Here is an 18,432-nt window from a genome sequence, read left to right on the forward strand (position 1 = left end):
TGCAAACTGTTTAGCGCCTGGTACGGTTCTCGCTTTTGGCCTCTCCCGCCATTCACCGGCCACGTTTCGCTTGAGCGAGAGCGCAACAAGGCCAGAGAATCCCGTCCATAGTTTTAAGATAGAGGATTAGCCATGATCATATTGAATGACAGAGCAGGCTTGAATGGCATATTCCTGTTCCTATTTCCTATGTTTTTATGTTTTCATGTTTCTATCCCATGCAAACTTGGGGTCATCCAAACTTTTGCTGCCTGTAACTAACTCGAAATAAGAAATGTTCACCTGTCACTCCTACTGACCTATATTGACACCTATTCTGGCAACAACTTAACTTTAAATTTTGAATCCCTCCACCATCATGCCCCTCCCTATCTTTGTAACGTCCTCCAGTCCAACAATACTGAGATCCCTGTGCTCCTCTAATTTAGGTCTCTTGCACATCGCAGATTTTAATTGTTCTACCACTGGCAACTGTGCCTTCACTTACTTCATTGTTAAGCTCTGGAATCCCCTCCTTAAATCACTTTGCCCCTTTGCCTCTTTCTTCTCCTTTAACACACACCTTAAAATGCATGGCCAGAAAGAATTGTATGGATGGATCAGACTCGCCCCAGCCTGGTTGTGATTGTACACCAGGGAAGGCAGGGCCCACCCTTGCCCCAACTGAGGCCCTGAAAGGACTTTTCCTGCCCAGCCTCAATTTATAGCCTGGAGGGAAGATGATAGATCAGGGGATGATGAAACCCAGAACTGAACAAAGTTAGATCTTCAGTGGCCCCTTTCTGTACGGGCACCCTCACCCTTAGGGCTCAGTGACCTCTGGACCTCTTTCCCACCCTGCCCCCAACCTATTAGCCAAGACCCTTGTCTCCCACCTGGTGCCTCCCCCCCTGCCAGGTCTTCCCTCCCTGCTCCCCCCCCCCCCCCCCCGACCCCGACCCCTACCACTTACCTTTCCTACGGTTCTCGGCACTTGGTTCCAGGCAGCCAGTTGCAGTGCCTCTTCTGGCCACCGCAGCACTGCTCCTGGAAGGATTGCAGATCTGCCAGCCTATGTGGCTGGTTTGCGGCTCTCCAAAATGGGACTCTCACCTGGTGACATGTGGAAGTCTCGCCTTTTGCCCACCAATGCTTATTAGAGCGTGAAATGGCATTGGGCCTGCTGAAATTGGGGGGGGGGGGGGGGGGGGGTATTTTCTGCCGACTCTTTGGATAGCGGGAGTTTGGGTGAGTGCTGAGCCCCACAATCCTGGAAATTCTGGTTCATTTCTTTGTCCAAGCTTTTCTGATCGTCATGCAGGCAAATAACAAATTTTGTTTGATTATGCTCCAGTGAAGTGCCTTGGGATGTTAAAGTGCTATTTAAATGTAAATTGTTTCAACTTCCTCTTCAAATATTCTTCCTTGAAAAATTCAAAGTCTCTACCTGAATGGCTCCCTGTGACATTTACTACTCTATAAACTCTGCATAGAGAAATCTGTTTTTAACTTCTACTTAATCTATTTCCGACAATTCTTTTATCCCGTCCTTAAAGTTACAAAGCCAATTCGCAGGTTGGACAAGGCAAACCCTTAATTCATCATTGCTTGCTGCAAAAACCAATTCCAATGCAAATTGAAGCCAATTCATGGTCTCCACAATAAAGATATACTAGATCCAAGCTGACAAGAAAAGTCATTGCCCCTCATCTTGGGCTTGATATGACTGTTGATCTTAGCCAAAAGAAGTTGATCTTAGGCCGAGAAGTGATGTGGCAACAAGGATAGTTCAAGCACATCCTCATTACTGATTCCCAAACACAGAAAATAATATTTTTTCCCTGCATTCATGTTAACTGACCTTTTCATAATTTTTATAAGTCTCCACTAAGTTCTACTTGCCCCTCTTTGTTCTAGTTGAAATAATCTCTGTATGTCAAATTTCTCATGCCTACAATAGTTACCCATAAAATACAGTGCAGAAGGAGGTTATTCTGCCCATTGAGTTTGCACCGACCCTCTGAATGAGCACTCTACCTAGGCCCACTCCCCCACCCTATGCCCATAATCCTGCATATTGGTCACTTCCAATCCACCTAACGTGCACATTTTTGGACTCTTGGGCAATTTTGCATGTCCAATCCATCTAACCTGCACAACTTTGGACTATGAGCGGAAACTGGAGCGCCAAAGGGAACCCATGCAGACATGAGGAGAATGCGCACCTCCACACAGTTGCCCAAGGCTGGAATCGAACCCGAGTCTCTGCCGCTGTGAGACAACAGTGCTAACCACTATGTCACCGTGCCGCAATACTGGATGTTCAATCTAACCAATCACCATGAATGATGAACTGTGCTTACCAAAATTATTTTGGTAATCTAGGTCCTGGGAGAACAGCTATACAGATAAACATGTGTGATCAGATGCAGAATGAAGCTTTCTAGAACGCGTCAACTTTCTGAGTACCTCTATGAAGAGGTGTTTCCCTATTTCATTCACTAGACTACTAGTTTAATGCCAATTTGTCAGAAGACAAGTTTTGAGCTCTAAATCTCTATTGCAAACCAAGTTAAGACAACAGAAAATATATGAAATTGGCTGCAAAAGTTGGCAACAAAAACAACATTGTCTACACATCAAAAGTAATTAATTGGTTACAAAATTCAGCATGTTGTCCTGAGGAAATACAAGGTGTGATATACATGTAAGTTTTTCTTCTTTCTTTTGAGTACAGTACAAGGAAATATTTATAAATGTGCAAATAGAATGTGGAGATACATCAGGAGAGAAGCAAGAAAAAGGATTTGGGATTGCTCGCAAACCATTCTGACATTTTGAAATATTAACTGATAAATAAAATAAAATTCTAAAGGTTTTGAGTAGAAACATAAATATATTAGTCCAAAGGCAGCTATATCTTTATAAGACGTTTGCTTAGACTGCATTTAGAGTATGACATACCAAGTGTGGTCTCCGTACTTTCCAAAGGACAATCGAACACTGAAAAAATTGTCAAGCTAAAACAACAAGGATAGTTCACACATATGTATTCTGAAGATAGGCTGAAGGAGGAAATATTACTCCCATTGGAAATTTTTTAAGGAGAAACTTGATTCATGCTGCTAAAATATTTAAAGGATTTCATGTTGCATATGCTAATAGGTGCTTTGTATTCAGCAAATATTGCAGATCAAGGTGTTTTAGTCTTCAGATGGGAAATATGAGCTAACTGAAAGTTTAAAAAGATTGTCTAGGGCAGCACGGTAGCACAAGTGGCGAGCACTGTGACTTCACAGCGCCAGGGTCCCAGGTTCGATTCCCCGCTGGGTCACTGTCTGTGAGGAGTCTGCACATCCTCGCCGTGTCTGTATGGGTTTAATCCGGGTGCTCCGGTTTCCTCCCACAGTCCAAAGACGTGCTGTTGGATAATTGGCCATGATAAATTGCCCTTAAAAGAAAAGATTGTCTCCTCTCATAAACCAATCTACCTGCAGATGGCTTGCCTTTAAAGACTATTTTTATTCAAGGTGCCTCAGATTTGCCTCAGATCCAGGTTTCCCTTTGCATTATTCCCTTCACATTCATCAGTTGTGTTCAGGCATCGCTTGCATTAGACTGAATAAGAAAATGAATCACACCTGTGTTACATGGTGGCACAGTGGTTATCACTGCTGTCTCACGGCGCTGAAGACCCGGGTCACTGACCATGTGGAGTTTGCACGTTCTCCCTGTCTCTGCGTGGGTCTCACCCCCACAACTCAAAGATGTGCAGAGTAGGTGCATTGGCCATGCTAAATTGCCCCTTAATTGGAAAAAATAAAACAAATAATAATAAATGAGTGAGTGAGTAAGTGATCATCAGCAAACAGTACTCCAGAATATGATCATTTAATCAACATTATCTTGATATAGAATCATTAGCTATTGCTCTGTGACAACATTACACTGCAGAACACAGGATTTTTTATGAACTCTTTGTTCTTCCAGTCATTAATGCAATGACATTTTCAAAGCTACAGCAGGAAGAATTCTAGTTTTATCCCTGCGGTTTGTTAGGAGAAGAGACTATCAAAGCAAATGTGGTAGGGATCAAGCTGTCAAGATGATGAGTGAGGATAGATTGAACAGTCAGGGGTTACTCAGAAATTGTTCTCTTGGGGAAAATAAAACAAATACTTTCTCATATCTCACACATACATACATACATATATATATATATATATATATAAAAACAAATCACTGCAGTAACATTTTGATACCTGATAAAACATTAAGCAGTTTACTTTTTCAGCTGCTCCATATTTTAGAACGGAGATTTCAGAACTGAATGTGATTTCATTTCAGCAATCAGATTGTTAATGAGACCATATCATCATTGTCTTAAGAAGCCTCTCAAATTATACTGAATAACATGTTTTATTTTAAGTCTTTCTATAATTCTCAGTTTTGTTACATACATGAGGGAAGGTGGATGTTGAGATTCTGCTGAAAAGATTATTTTGGCAGGGTGAGGGCGATGAATTGAATTCTCCCATTAAAACAATTTAAAACGCAAGCATTCTGATGATTGTCCAAAATGAATTTTTAAAATTAGTTTCACCCCATAAAAGCCTTAATAGATTTTGACAAATTGAATACTTGTACAATGTAGATGTTTGCTTATTGATCACGATGCTCTGCCAATTAGGTTTGATGCTCAAATGTGAGCAACAAACGTAGCATTGAAAACAATAATGCATGATTAAAGATTACTCTGACAGATGCGCAAAGTTGGAAATTATGAATAAAGAGTTAGTTGGCAGGGAAAGGGACAATTTAAGTGAAAGGGAGAAATGAATGTTAAAAAAATGTTGGGCTAATTTTACTGTTGTTCACTAATTTTTGGCAGTTCCAAATTTTGCCTAATTAAGAGAAAATTAGTAGCAGAATAAAAAGTAATGATCTGCATTCGACATTGATCTGACACTTCCAGCCCAACAAAAAATAATCAAGTTCTGAATTAGCTAAATTTGACTGCTACAATTGCTTTACTTGTTTTTAAATCTTTCAGTGCATGCCATTATTTCTTGTAAAAATACGATCAACAGTTTATGCAGTACTAGAGGTAACCGTTGCAGTACATAGGGGATTGGGAGTTGTTCCTTCATCAAATTCTTTCCTGAATCTGTGATGCATCACCTTCAGGTGCATCCACTGAGCTATACCAGTTTTTTTCCTTTTGGGTTCAGCACTGCAGTTATAGATTTTCTTTCTCTTGACAGTGTAGCACACATAACACAGGTCAACGTCCGCAGACGAAATACTTTGGCTCCAAAATGGCAGCTTAGAATCAGATGAATTCAGCCCCTTGGGTCAGCTCAGCCATTTAGTAATTGAGCAGATTTTTTTCAACTGAACAGAGTCGAATTTAAGAGTAAGTATTTAATCTCAAATCAGACTTGAAGTTCAAAATTTCCTAAATGTCATCACTGTTGCCTGGGCAGACGTGCTGTGTTTGAAAGAAGCCCATCAATTTGGTAATGATTAGCTTACAGTATCTACCCAATAGAGGCACCACCTGTTTATATTTTTACATCATGTTTTTATGGATAATCTCTCAGAACAGCCAAATATATTAAAATATTAATAACAAAAGAAGGCTTTGGAATTAAATATTTCCGGTGCCATGATGGACATTAGAAGAGTTTCCATGAAAAAGCTCGATAAATGCTTGCAGTAGATCAAACATGTCCCCCAGATTATTGCCAGTTTTTGCAATTAAGTTTCATTAATCTCATCAATAATTGTATTTTTTATTAGTTTGGGATTATGCTGCTGCATTTGTTCTTTTACAAGATATTTCACGATGTGGAGATGCCGGCGTTTGACTGGGGTGGGCACAGTAAGACGTCTTACAACACCAAGTTAAAGTCCAACAGGTCTATTTGAAATCACTAGTTTTTGGAGCGTAACTCCTTCATCAGGTGTAATGAAGATATTTCAGGAGTTTTCTAGGCTTATGATGAGTTTAAACAATGACTGAAAATAGATCATTTTAATATGTGTAGGAAATCATATCTCAACTAAACACTTCAACTGTAGCATAGGTGAACAAACATGCTTATATCCTTACCTGGTTGTTTTGGTGGTTTCTTCTGACAAGTTTGATTCTATGTTATTTGCAATCTTATCCAGTGACATGAACCTGCATGACAAGTGATTAAATGTATTGGCCTGGATTTCATCGGACTTCTTCCACTCTGCCATAAAATGATGCTTTGACATCAGAAGTCATGATAACTTATGATGGAAACAAACTTTTCCACCAGTCGCATTCTACTAACAAAATAATTCAATCAAGTTCTCACAGTCTTGCATGGTGAATGTAAGATCACCAGTTCGAATGAATAATTAATGTAAAGTTGCCATAGTCCCAGATGACCATAGCTGCTTTCCCCTTTGAGGGGGAGAGCTGACTGGTGGTGATTTAACCTGAGGATCACCACAACTCAGGCAAGGGGCAAAGTTGAGAAGGCCTTAATGAATAACCTCAGCTGGCATGGGAATTGGACCCTTCTTTTGGCCTCGCTCTGCATCATGAACCAGCTGTTCAGCCAACTGAACTAAATCGGCCCCAGAGTTCGAATGAACTCTGTGTCTGACTGTGTAGAAGCTTCCTGACATGCTGAGTATTTCCAGCATTTTCTTGTTTATTCATGACAAAACAGTTCCTGTCAGGTGTTCACCGTATTGAGGTTTGATCCCTCCATTGCATATATAAATATGTGCACAAGAAATAGGAGCAAGTGTGGGTGTGCAGGCCATCGATCAGATTCCCCCATTCAAGTAGGATCATAGGTGACCATCAACCTCAACTTCACTTTCCCACCCCATAAAGCTCATACGTCTATCAATTTCAGCTTTGAATATACTCAATGACTGAGTATCCACAGCCATATGGGGTAGAAAATCGCAACTCTCATCTCAATCCTAAAGGGCCAATCGCTTATCCTAAGATGATAAGCCCTTTCTTTTAATAATTCCTTGGATGTGGACATTGCTGGCTACTCCAGTATATTTTTCCCATCTTGAATTGCCATTGAGAAGGTGGTAGTGAACCACCTTCTTGAACCTCTGCAGTCCAACGCCCACAGTTCTATTGAGGAGGGAGTTCCAAGATTTTGATTCAATGGCAGTGAAGGAACAGTGATATATTTCCAAGTCAGGATGGGTGTGTGACCTGAAGGAGAACATTCAGGTGCTGCTGCTCCCATTCATCTGCTACCCTTATCTTTCCATGGGATAGAAGTTGTGGGTTTGGAAGGTGCTGTCAAAGGAGCCTTAATGAGCTACTGCAGTGCATCTTGTGGATGGTGAACACTGTTTACAGTTTACAAAATGCACTACGTCAGTGTAGAAGGGAGTGGATGTTGAAGGTGGTGGATGGAATGCAAATCAAGTGGCTGCTTTGTCCTGGATGGTGTCGAGTTTCTTGAGCATTGTTGGAGCTGCACTCAGCCAGACAAGTGTACAGTATTCCATTAAATTCACAACTTTTGCCTTGTCGTCTTTGGGGAGTCAAGAGGTGAGGTACTCTCTGCAGAATTCCCAGCCTCTGACCTACTGTTGTAAGCACAGTATTGATATAGCTAGGGAATCTTTGTTGCAATCTGTCTGACACAAGTATGTCCTTCCTCAGATATGGAACCCAAAACAAGACACAGTGCTCTAGATGTGGTCTTACCAGAGCCCTGTACAAATACAGAATGAATTTGTTACTTTTGTACTGCAACCCCCTTGTAATAACGGTCAACATACCATTTGTGACATAACGGAACTCGTATCAGAGTTATTTTTATACTAACTAAAGGTTTGTAATTATGTGGTGTCATCATATTTGATTAACCTGCACAAATCAGTAATGAGGTTCAACGTTAGAATTTGCTAGGTAAAAACACCTCCACTCTTTAATATCTGTTCAAACAGATAGATTATTTTGTGAAGCCTGGCTAACATTTTTTTCTTTATTTCAAGTCTATTGTGTGGCCAATGGTGCGAGTTTGAGGATGACCAGTTGCCTTGATGTTCCTCTGGATTGTGTCCTGTATCAGGCATAACCAGGGCACCAATCAATGGCGCAGCCTTAAGTTGACATAAATTGTGGTGCAAAATCAGAGCAGTAGGAAAAGTAATTTTTCAGGTTTACTGAATTGCAGATTTTAAACTTTATGTGCTTAATTGGTGTGGAAGACGGAATGAGTTGAAATTTAAATTTTCATACTTGATGAAGAGTTAATATGGTGGGGATTTGGTGTTTTCCTTGAGCACTAATTACATAGGTTGATTCACACCCTTTCAGGCGTATTTCTTATGAGATTGACAGGTAATTTGACATTGATAAAATGGGCATGAAATTGGGAGCACTTTTAGATATAACGTCCTGGTTTACCATGGAGACAATTGTGCAGCACATCCCCTACTAATTATTTAAATGGTCACCAGCTGGACTTCATAAAGGGACAGATTTGAGTAGTTGGAAATCAGGGACTGCAGACCTAAAAATCCTTGGCCAGCATTCCCTAAGAATATTGCTCTTCGCAGGAACACTAAACTGGATAACAGCTGTACATATTTTATAGCCTAATCTGTGAAATCATACTTATGGAAATTAACTCTTTTTGCGGCAATTCTGCTTTCGAGTCAGCTTTCCAGCATTTACAGTTCCCAGATGATAATCTTTCCTCAGGGCTGTTACGGATCTGTGAACATAAAATCTGCATAAAAATGTAATACTTGTTGTATAGCCACAGGAGATCTATCTTCTCACAAGCAAATTGTTACTTTATTGTTTGCGTACTTTAAATGCAAGTTGGCTTAAAACTGCCAGCACTCCAATGGCAGGTTCGAGCAATCTATTAAAAAGTTTGGCAAACAGACTTTGATTTTCTTTCGGCAGAAAAGGAAAACTTTCATTCATGTAGCCCTCTCATGACCTCAGATTTTGAAAAACTGATCTGCAGTGAGGTATAAATATGGCCAGGACATTTGGGTTAATCCCCCTGCCCTCCTTCAAAATATAGGGGGGTGGTATTCTCCGTCCCGCCAGACCTGTTTTCCAGTGCGGCGAGGTGGGATCCTGATTCCCGGCAGCTGGCCAATGGGGTTTCCCATTTTGGCCACCCCCACGCCATCAGGAAATCCATGGGTATGAGTGTGATGCCGGCGAAGTGGAGGATCCTGCCGTTAATGAATCCCGCTGGGGATCTTTTATATTCACCTCAGATGATAGAGGGGGCTTCCTTTTCAATCTCCTTCAAAAATGTTGTTCAGAGTGCAGCATTAGCTAAGTATTGCACTGGTGTTTTGGCCCCCAAGATTTATGTTGACAAATCTGGAGTGGAAGTACAGGTTGGGAGGATAAACCATGCTAAATTGTCCCTTTGTGTCCAGGAATGTGCAGGTTAGATTATGGGGTTACAGCAGGCATTGGGTGGGTCGCGGGCGGGTGTCGGGAGGGTTTGTGGAGCTGTCCGTCGCGGCACTCCGAATCGTGCAAATCTGCACGTAACAGCTGCAGCAGGCAGCTGTTAATACCGCCGGCTGCAAACGGCCTTCAAAATGGCCGTAAACATGTAAAATAAATGCGGCCGCACTGCGCAGGTGTGCCAGATCATTGACGCGCATGTGCAAAACTATGTGCCTGCGCACCAATGATCGGGCACATATGCGCAGTGCGGATGCTTTATTTTTAAATTTAGAGTACCCAATTCATTTTTTCCAATTAAGGGGCAATTTAGCGTAGCCAATCCACCTACCCTGCACATCTTCAGGTTGTGGGGGCGAAACCCACGCAAACACGGGGAGAATGTGAAAACTCCACACGGACAGTGACCCAGAGTCGGGATCGAACCTGGGACCTCAGCGCCATGAGGCATCAGGGCTAACCCACTGCGCCACCGTGCTGCCACTGGCCGCTTTTTAAAAAAATGGTTGCAGCTTTTTGTTTTACAAGTTCGGAGTTTTTTATTCATTTTATTCATTTATTTTATTCATTTAATTTTTATTTTTTTCATTTATTTTATTCATTTTATTTTTACTTATTTTTACAAGTTCAGGGGGTTTGATAAAATTTTACAGGAATAAAATGCAGAACTTTGGACAGATGGAGACTCCATACTTTCCAACACCGGAAAGCTTCACCTTCATCCAACTGGTCCCATTGAGGAGCGTGTATGAGGGCCAAAGGGACCCAAAACCATTTCCTCCATTTTTGTCAGCAGCAAACATGGTAAGAGAAAATGGTGCATCGCGCAGGTCGGTCAGCGTGGGTCACAAAGGTCAGCCGTCGTGGGTCGCGAAGGTCGGCCGGGTTGCGTCCCAAAGGTTGGCCGTTTGGTAAGAATGGGTCCCCGGAAAAAAAGTTTGAAGAACACTGGGTTACAGGAAATGAAAAATGAAAATCGGTTATTGCCACAAGTAGGCTTCAAATGAAGTTACTCTGAAAAGCCCCTAGTTGCCACATTCCTGCGCCTGTTCGAGGAGGCTGATACGGGAATTTAACCGTGCTGCTGACCTGCCTTGGTCTGCTTTCAAAGCCAGCTCTTTAGCCCTGTGCTAAGCCTTCATGCCCCCTTGTGCATGTGGAATAGGGCGGGATTGACAGAAGAGTGGACATGGATAGGGAGCTCTATCAGAGTGTCCGCAGATCTGATGGGCGGAATTGTCCCTTCTGCGCTGTAGGCATTCTTTGAACTTGAACTCACAACCTTCTGACTAAGCTGAGAGGGTGGTCAACTGAGCCATGCTTGACACTGCTTCTGATAAACGTGCCTCTCGTGAGTTAGTGATCCCAGAGAAATTAAGATCAGTCACACAGACTTAGACGGTCACAAATTCAGTATGTGGAGTTTGCCGATCACCAGGTAGGAGAGGTAGCTTGAGTATCTTCCCGGCAGGGAAAATTGAAGGTGATTGTTTTTCAGTCACTGTGTCACAAGTCTCCGATGTGTAGGTGTAGGGAGGGGCAGGTGACAATATCTGACCTGGCTGCCCACGCCCTGTCATTGTTTTTTGCCAAGATTCACACATTGACATTTGAGCTCTGTCTCTGTTATTTGTGGCACCACATTCCAGCAAGGTGGACTGTTTTGAGGAGAGGATAGGAAAAAAAGCTAAATACTGATTGCACCTTGATTTTAATTGTACCAACTGTACTGATTTAGATTAAACCACTTGGTTCCTTTACTTGCTTTTTGTAATAAAATGGTAAACATGGGTACGAAGCACACATTTAGAATGTTACTGAATTGTGAACATTAAACATCTTCTCATTTGGTGAGTTTTCTGGCATGTTGGGTGTTAGGGATGACCCTTCCGTAATATTCTATTCACAGTACACTCCTCCAATGTAGCGATTAGGACCACTGCAGGGGGGGGGGGGGGGGGGGGGGGGGGAGGAGGCATTTTATGCCATTTCATCCTGAAGCATGCTTTCCTTTGACTGCAAAACTTAAAAAGATTGTCCTTCAAGCACATTAAAAGGAATACCCTCCGAAAATCCAACACACTGGATCGTCCATTCACCCCAAAACGGCTGGCGTCGTATTTTAATGCTGTTACTGTACTTCTATAGAGTACACTGGGATAAAGCGATCCCAATGTGCTTGAGAGCACGAGAATGACAGCACCAGGCACACTTTTGAATGTTTAAATGGTATGATGGATGCATCGCTCACGTTTCTGTGCAGTTGCTGAAGCGTGACCAAACCCCTGCGCTAAACCCAACCTCCCCGTCCCCCTCCCCAATGGCAATGAAATCATTGGCGTGTTGGGGCTGCTCCTTGCTGTCTGTAGTGGGGCGCGTGCTTTCCCTTTGACGGTGTGCAGACCCCCACCCACCCACCCCAGTCAGCTCTCACTCCTCAGACTGTGCACAGCATCGACCTTATTGCGCACCAGTGAGGTTAGAGAGAGAGAGAGAGAGCCGGGTACACCAGCAAGCCATTCCACAGCGTCCAGTGACTGGGAACCGACAAGATGCGTCTGGTGAGTGATTTTATTTCCCTCTCCTCACCTTTCCTCTATCTCAGCGTACATATATATATATATTGTTTAATTTTGTTCTGATATGGGTGTTTTTTTTTCTTCCTCCCCCGGTGAGTTTAGGATTCCGGATTCTGCAGCCACGGTAACCGCTTGTTTAACTCGGTGTGGGTGGGTGGGCGAGCGGCCCCGCTCCCGTGTGCAGCCTCTGGGGCAGAGCAGCCCGGGTGTGCGCGGGCGGCAGCTCTGTCTGCCCACAGGGCGTGTCCCTCGGTGCTGGGAGATGTCTGTCCCACGCGCGCGCACACACACACACCTCTTGAGTTTTGCTTTGCCCTGTTCCTTCTTCAGATGTACTTGGCGGCAACGTTGACCTGGCTGTGTGTGTGTGTGGGGTGGGGTGGGTCACTCATCAACTCTGACTGTGAGGTGAATCTGAATAATTAGAACTGAAGCCTCACAGCTCGAACTGTGGCACATCCAGCCGGCTCCTCGCGCCCCAACGTGTGGCGAACATCCCAGACATTGACCCTGGCGCCCCCCTCCACTCTGTGTGCCCAAGACCAGCGACAGGGCTACAGTGCTAACCATTCCAGGCTGTACGCGGCGATTAGAAAACCCGTCTTCTTCCAGCATTCGTGAGGGTCAAACTATCTGTTCGATAATCACAACAGGCAAAGACTGCGCCCACCCGGAAATCTTAGTGACTAAGAGAGGGGCAGCAACGCCGAAGTTATGTACTTGAGCCAGTCTGATCGAGACAGCTTGACAGGAATTCTGTTTTAAATCAGCATCAGCCTCCCCGCACCCTCCCACCTCAGCGCTTGAAACATCCCGTGGAGTTTGTGTGGGGTATCTCCTATTATCCCGTCTAGAGTAGAGAGGACAAAGCCAAGGCTTGGGGATCTCTGAGATTGCACTAGGCTGTATTGGTGGTGCTTTAGCCAGCTACCCGGCACCGGACGCTGTTCCGCATCCCCACTGCTTATCCAGCCAGGAGCAACGTGCCCACTAGGAGCAGGAGCTCGACCCTCAGATCCTCCTTGGCCATTCAATAAGATCACGGCTGGTCTGACTGTAACCGAGTCCCACCCCCAGCAACCTTTCACTCACTTGTTTTTCAATAACCTGCCTCTGCCTCGAAAACGTTCAAATACTCTGCTCTCACTGCCTTTTGAGGAAAGGAGTTCCAAAAACTCACTACCCGCCTGGGCAGGGGGGAGGATGGGGGTGGGGAGAATATTTCTCATCTCTGACTTGAATGCATGACCCCTGATTTTCAAACTCTGCCAAGTATCCCAGAGAGCATTCAGCATTGTCCTCTTGAGGACATCGTAGCTGCAAAGAAATTCCACCCACCCACCTACTGCCTGCCCGATGAGTACAGTGGTTAGCCATTGCACAAATTACTGTCATGAGTTTGATTATTAGCCAGCCAGCCAGAAAACTGCTACTAGGAGCACACCATAAGTGATATGGTGAGCAGCTCATTATCACCAGCATCTCCATGCACAGTATCTTCAGGCAGTTATCCTGTGGAATTTTATCAGCATTTGCTTGTCTCTCTGTTACCCAGTTCTGGTAGGTACCAAACAATGGATGGATAGTTGAGTTCTGTTATTCGCTCTCAAGGTAATGCTTCCAGCAGCCGCTTCAATTCCCACTGTCTTAATAAGTTGCATCTGCCTTCAATGTGGTGGCCAATCAGTGTATGTAACACCTGCAACTTGCTCGTCACTTTGATGTTTTAGACATCCCGAGTGCAGTGTCGCACACTATGGGCGCTCAAGCGAAACAAGGCTGGTGAATAGCAGGGGAGGCCAAAAAGAGAACTGCACCAGGCGCAGAACAATTTGGAATGCAACCTTCCCACTCACGTAGGCAAAATCGGGATCTCACCACTTAAGCCCCATTTCCATACAATTAATGAGAGCAAACCTGTATCCAATGGCCTCCTGTCATTCAGTGGGTTGCCCAGCAAGTGGTCACGCTGGCACCGATTAGTACTCATTTTGAAAAATGGGAACCTGGCGGAAGGGCTTCTATCCAGGGCCGGCTCAAGGCACCGGCAACTCGGGCAGTCGCCCGGGGCGCCATGTGCTTGGGGGCGCCAGACTCGGGTCCCGCGCATGCGCAGTTGGGCCGGTGCTAACCAGCGCATGCGCGGTGGCCGCCCTCCCCCAGGGCCGTCCTCCCCCTGGGCTGGCCCCCCTATCCGCCCCCCCCGCTCGGTCCGCTCCCACCGCCCCCCCACTCGGTCCGCCCCCCCTCTGTCCCCCCCTCCCCCCCGCCCCCCCCCTCGGGTCCCCCCCCCCCGCCGGGTCCGCCCCCCGCCCCCCCCCCCCCTCGGGTCCGCCCCCCCCCCGCCCCCCCCTCGGGTCCGCCCCCCCCGCCCCCCCCCTCGGGTCTGCCCCCCTCGGGTCCGCCCCCCCCTTGGCCCCGCCCCCTAGGGCGTCGAAGTTCAGCTTGCCCGGGGCGCCAGCAACCCTAGGGCCGGCGCTGCTTCTATTAGAAGCTGAGGAGGTGAGTAGCCATCTTTGCTCACAGGCAAAGAGCCTAGGGGTTCTTGGCTTGCCACCCCCATGCTCGGTGGGAGGTGGGGACCTTCCGCAGGGGTGGGCCACCATGTGAGGGTGGGGGGTGTGCTGAGAGGGGGGCAATCGCTCTCAGCACCACGATGCCAACCCCTGGATTGTGTGTATCCATTTCTGGGCAACCCTTGTCCCAACCCGTCTGCCTTACTGACCACCCATAACCCCCACCGATTGCTGAGGCATCTCTCTGGCTGTGCGTCGTGTAGTTTTTACCTCACCCACTATTTTTAGAATTTCCCCCTATACCAGAAAAGGGTCAATATATTCTAACTGGTGAGCAGGGATTCAAACTCCCTGACTCCAATGCAGCCTTAAGCGGGTGCTATTCGGGTCAAACTAATGTTTCAAGTTATCCCCCAGCATAACCCGTATCTTCAAAGAAGAATTTTATTTACTTACCACCTAGTAGCTTACCTATGGGTCTGGCTTGCGAAGTAAAGTAAAATAAACTTTCAAAATGGTAATAATAACCACTCTTTCAGGTTATCAACTTGAACTTAACTTTATTTTCAAGTTAAACAAGATTAAATTACTTTTTTAAAAAGGTAAAAAAAGATCTTGTCTTGTTGGGACCAGCTGCAGACTTTCAAATCTTTTTTGATAATCAGTTTTCTTTAACTTTGGATCTTCTGCTCATTTCTCTGAGTTGCTCGGTCTTCCGATGTTGCTTTCCCATCACCGAGTAAGGTTCTCTCTCTCTCTCTGAGTTCTCTCTGCGTTCTGGTAGTTCCTGCTCTGGTCTCTGGGTTTATATTCTCTTTCTAACAGTTATTAAGTTTTTATGGCTTTGTCATAAAGTAATCTTTATTTCACTTGGATTATAAAAAGTATCTTTGATCTAAACATTCTAATACAACTAAGTATTCATTTTGAGTTGACCTCACCTCTCAGGTCTGTTTATATTGTGTCCTCTGTGATGTTCAAAAATGCTTTGATTTCAATAGACGTGTGAATTTTGATCCCTGTCATTTCTATAGTTTTATTTTCAAATTGTGTCCCCAGCTCATAATTTTGACTTTGATTTTGGCTTTAAATTATGTTTCTCGTAGACTGATAGTCTCCTGATGTCAGCAGAGCTTCTCATCTATATATTTGTCCCCCTAGTCTATCTGCTGATTTTACTTCAATGAAGGTGTGAATCATTGCTTTTAGCGTAATGCTAAAAATCTACTTGTTTATAACTTGAAAGATTTACATTTATCACCTAACTCAACTGAAACCCTCATCCATGCTTTTCCAGATGCTTACTAAGATGGTTAATTTCAATGAAGGTGTGAGCCATTGTTTTTAGCTTCATACAAAAATCCTGTTTGTTTGCTCAGCCTGTTTGGAAGGAATCTGCATTTTATAATCCTGCTCTTTGCAGCTGCTGTTAACCCTTCGTGGGATCTTTCCCTGTATCCTCTCATGTTTCTCTCAGTCCAGATATTGCCAGACTTCCATGTTTCAAATGACACATCTTTCCATATTTTCAATTACAGGCGGAAGGTATTTGCTTATAAGGAATTGACAATCATGGTTAAATGAGCACATCACACAACCCAAGTGGATTCCCATGGGTGGGCATGTCCACAGCTGGAGGGTGAGTGCCTTAGGAGGTCAGCCCGCATTGCAAAAGAAAGTGACAGAGGCATCATACTGGTTTTGCGCAAAGGTGTATATTATGTGTGACAATTTCCCACCCTCCCGATGGTGCTGTCTCCTCCCCCACCCGCGCCCCAGCCCCCTCCCTCGCTGCCCTCAGTGATGCTCGATTTGCTTTGCCCTCCTAGCTCACTCACTACATCTAGGTGTGTCCCCAGGATGCATATTAGAGTTTGAGGCAGCCAGCTGCTTGCCCCGTCTCATGGCCTTTGAGGCCCCTGATGGGCATCCTCTGGGGGCTCTGAGGCCGGAGGGCCCCGGCTCACTTGTCGGCGACACATGCACAGCTGTGCCGCCCAGTCCCGTGTGCTGATCCCGAGATGCGGCCTAATCAGAAGGGTGGAACTTGGGGGAGCTGGTGGCCGCCGTCGCCGCACCAAGTGATGGTTTCGGATTGGCACCTGGAGCCCCCTCCTCCCACTTGGTGCACATAGGGCCCTGGGGTGCACGTTGGGATGGAGGGGCAGTTGGTTCTCATATCATCTTACTCTGCCAGCCCTGGCGGTTCCCATGGTTTCTCCATCGTATTGTTGCCCTCGGCGATGCTCCTCAGTGACCGGACATGTTCTGCAGCGCCCTGGCCATGCCCAACTGAGTGGGACGTGTCCTGCAGAACCTCATCAAGGGCAGCCTGGTACTCGGTCATGTCCCCCAGCAAGGTGGACATTCTGTCGAGACCCTCCGCCTTGCCTGTCACCGACTGCACAACGCCATGAATGCCTTTACTAATGGTGCTGACGTCTCCACTGAGGTCGCCACCCTAGCAGTGTTGGTCTCGGTGCCATGCATTGCAGGCAACATCTCCTGTGCCCGTAGACTCCGGGACTCCTCCAATTGGCTGTGGACCTATCTGCTAGAGTGAGGCTCACATCTCCTTCTGAATGTCTCAGGTGCTCCATAATGTCTCCATCAGCTACGGGTAACCCTGTTCCACAGGCTCAGCATCAGGCTGGGACCCAGTTGGGTCCTGGGATCCAGCAGCCCTCCGACTGCTGTCTCATCTGCGGGTTCCTGCCTACGCATGATGTACATCACTGCATGGTGCTCACCAGAATGTGTCCCAGAAGACTGACTGCTAACATTTCCCATCCTGGTGCGTGCATCTGCGCTGGTGGAGAGTGGGGATGACAGCTGTGAAGCGATTATTATGGTCGCTTCCTTGGAGCTATGCTCTGAGGTAGTCTCCTGGGAGACAGGAGAGGATGCCCCTGGGATGGGTCCGGGCCGTTGGCTGAAGGATCTGTGGGAGAATGGACATGTGGTCAGTATGAGGGATGGGCCAGTCAGTAAGGCAATAAAAACTCACGTTTGACAGGTCCTCCGGGTGTTGCCCGGTGGTTCCTCCCCTGTGCGGCATCTGCCAGCCTCCGTGTTGGTGACCGCTCTGTTCTCGAACACACCGATCCTCGAAGGAGGTCAGGATTCTTCTGTCCAGCATACCACCACCCTTGGCCCTCTCCCAGCGACTGTGGGAGAGCTTTTCCTGAGGAGACACAGAGAGAGCATCATTAACCACACGCATGGTTCACAGTGGGGGGGGGGGGGGGGTGAAGAAGGGGCTGGGGGGTAAAGGGGGAGGGGTTGAAGGATCCATTGGAGGGTTTTTTTTAAATTTGGAGTACCCAATTTTTTTCTAATTAAGGGGCAATTTAACATGGCCAATCCAGCTAACATGCGGGGGTGAAACGCATGCAGACATGGGGTGAATGTGCAAACTCCACACAGACAGTGACCCAGGACCAGGATTCGAACCCGGGTCCTCCGCGCCGCAGTCCCAGTGCTAACCACTGCGCGGAATGCCACCCTATCGTTGGAGGGGTTGAAGGGGAGGGGTCAGATGCTCCCGTGAGGGTGGAGAGGTCTGGCGGTGGTGGGGGGAGGCATGGTGGGGTGGGGAGCTATTGGGCGGGATTCTCCCCTACCCGGTGGGGCGTGCTGTACCAGCGCCAAGGAGTGGCATGAACCACTCTGGCGTCGGGCCTCCCGGAAGGTGCGGAGGATGTTAAGCAGGCGCCGACGTGGAAGGACTTGGCGCCATGCTAATCGGCGCCGAAGAGCCTCCGCCGGCTGGTGCGAACTGACGCATGTGTCGGGGCGCCAGCATGTGCTGGCGTCATCCCAGCGTATGCGCAGGGGGGTTCTTCTCTATGCCGGCCATGGCGGAGGCTGACAGCAGCCGGCGCAGAGAGAA

At 46.3% G+C, this 18,432-nt stretch overlaps 1 protein-coding gene across 1 annotated transcript in view; it reads left to right on the forward strand.

Annotated features, from left to right (window-relative positions):
* Window positions 1–11,982: 11,982 nt before the first annotated feature.
* Window positions 11,983–18,432, forward strand: part of schip1 (schwannomin interacting protein 1) — a 1,017,794-nt gene continuing 1,011,344 nt past the window's right edge. The window contains exon 1 of the mRNA XM_038817210.1: window positions 11,983–12,006. Within this exon, the coding sequence (XP_038673138.1) occupies window positions 11,998–12,006 (9 nt within the window). The 5' untranslated portion in view covers window positions 11,983–11,997. The remainder of the gene's footprint in view (window positions 12,007–18,432) is intronic.

The sequence above is a fragment of the Scyliorhinus canicula genome, chromosome 13 (assembly GCF_902713615.1).
Source record: "Scyliorhinus canicula chromosome 13, sScyCan1.1, whole genome shotgun sequence".
Classification (NCBI taxonomy): Eukaryota; Metazoa; Chordata; class Chondrichthyes; order Carcharhiniformes; family Scyliorhinidae; genus Scyliorhinus; species Scyliorhinus canicula.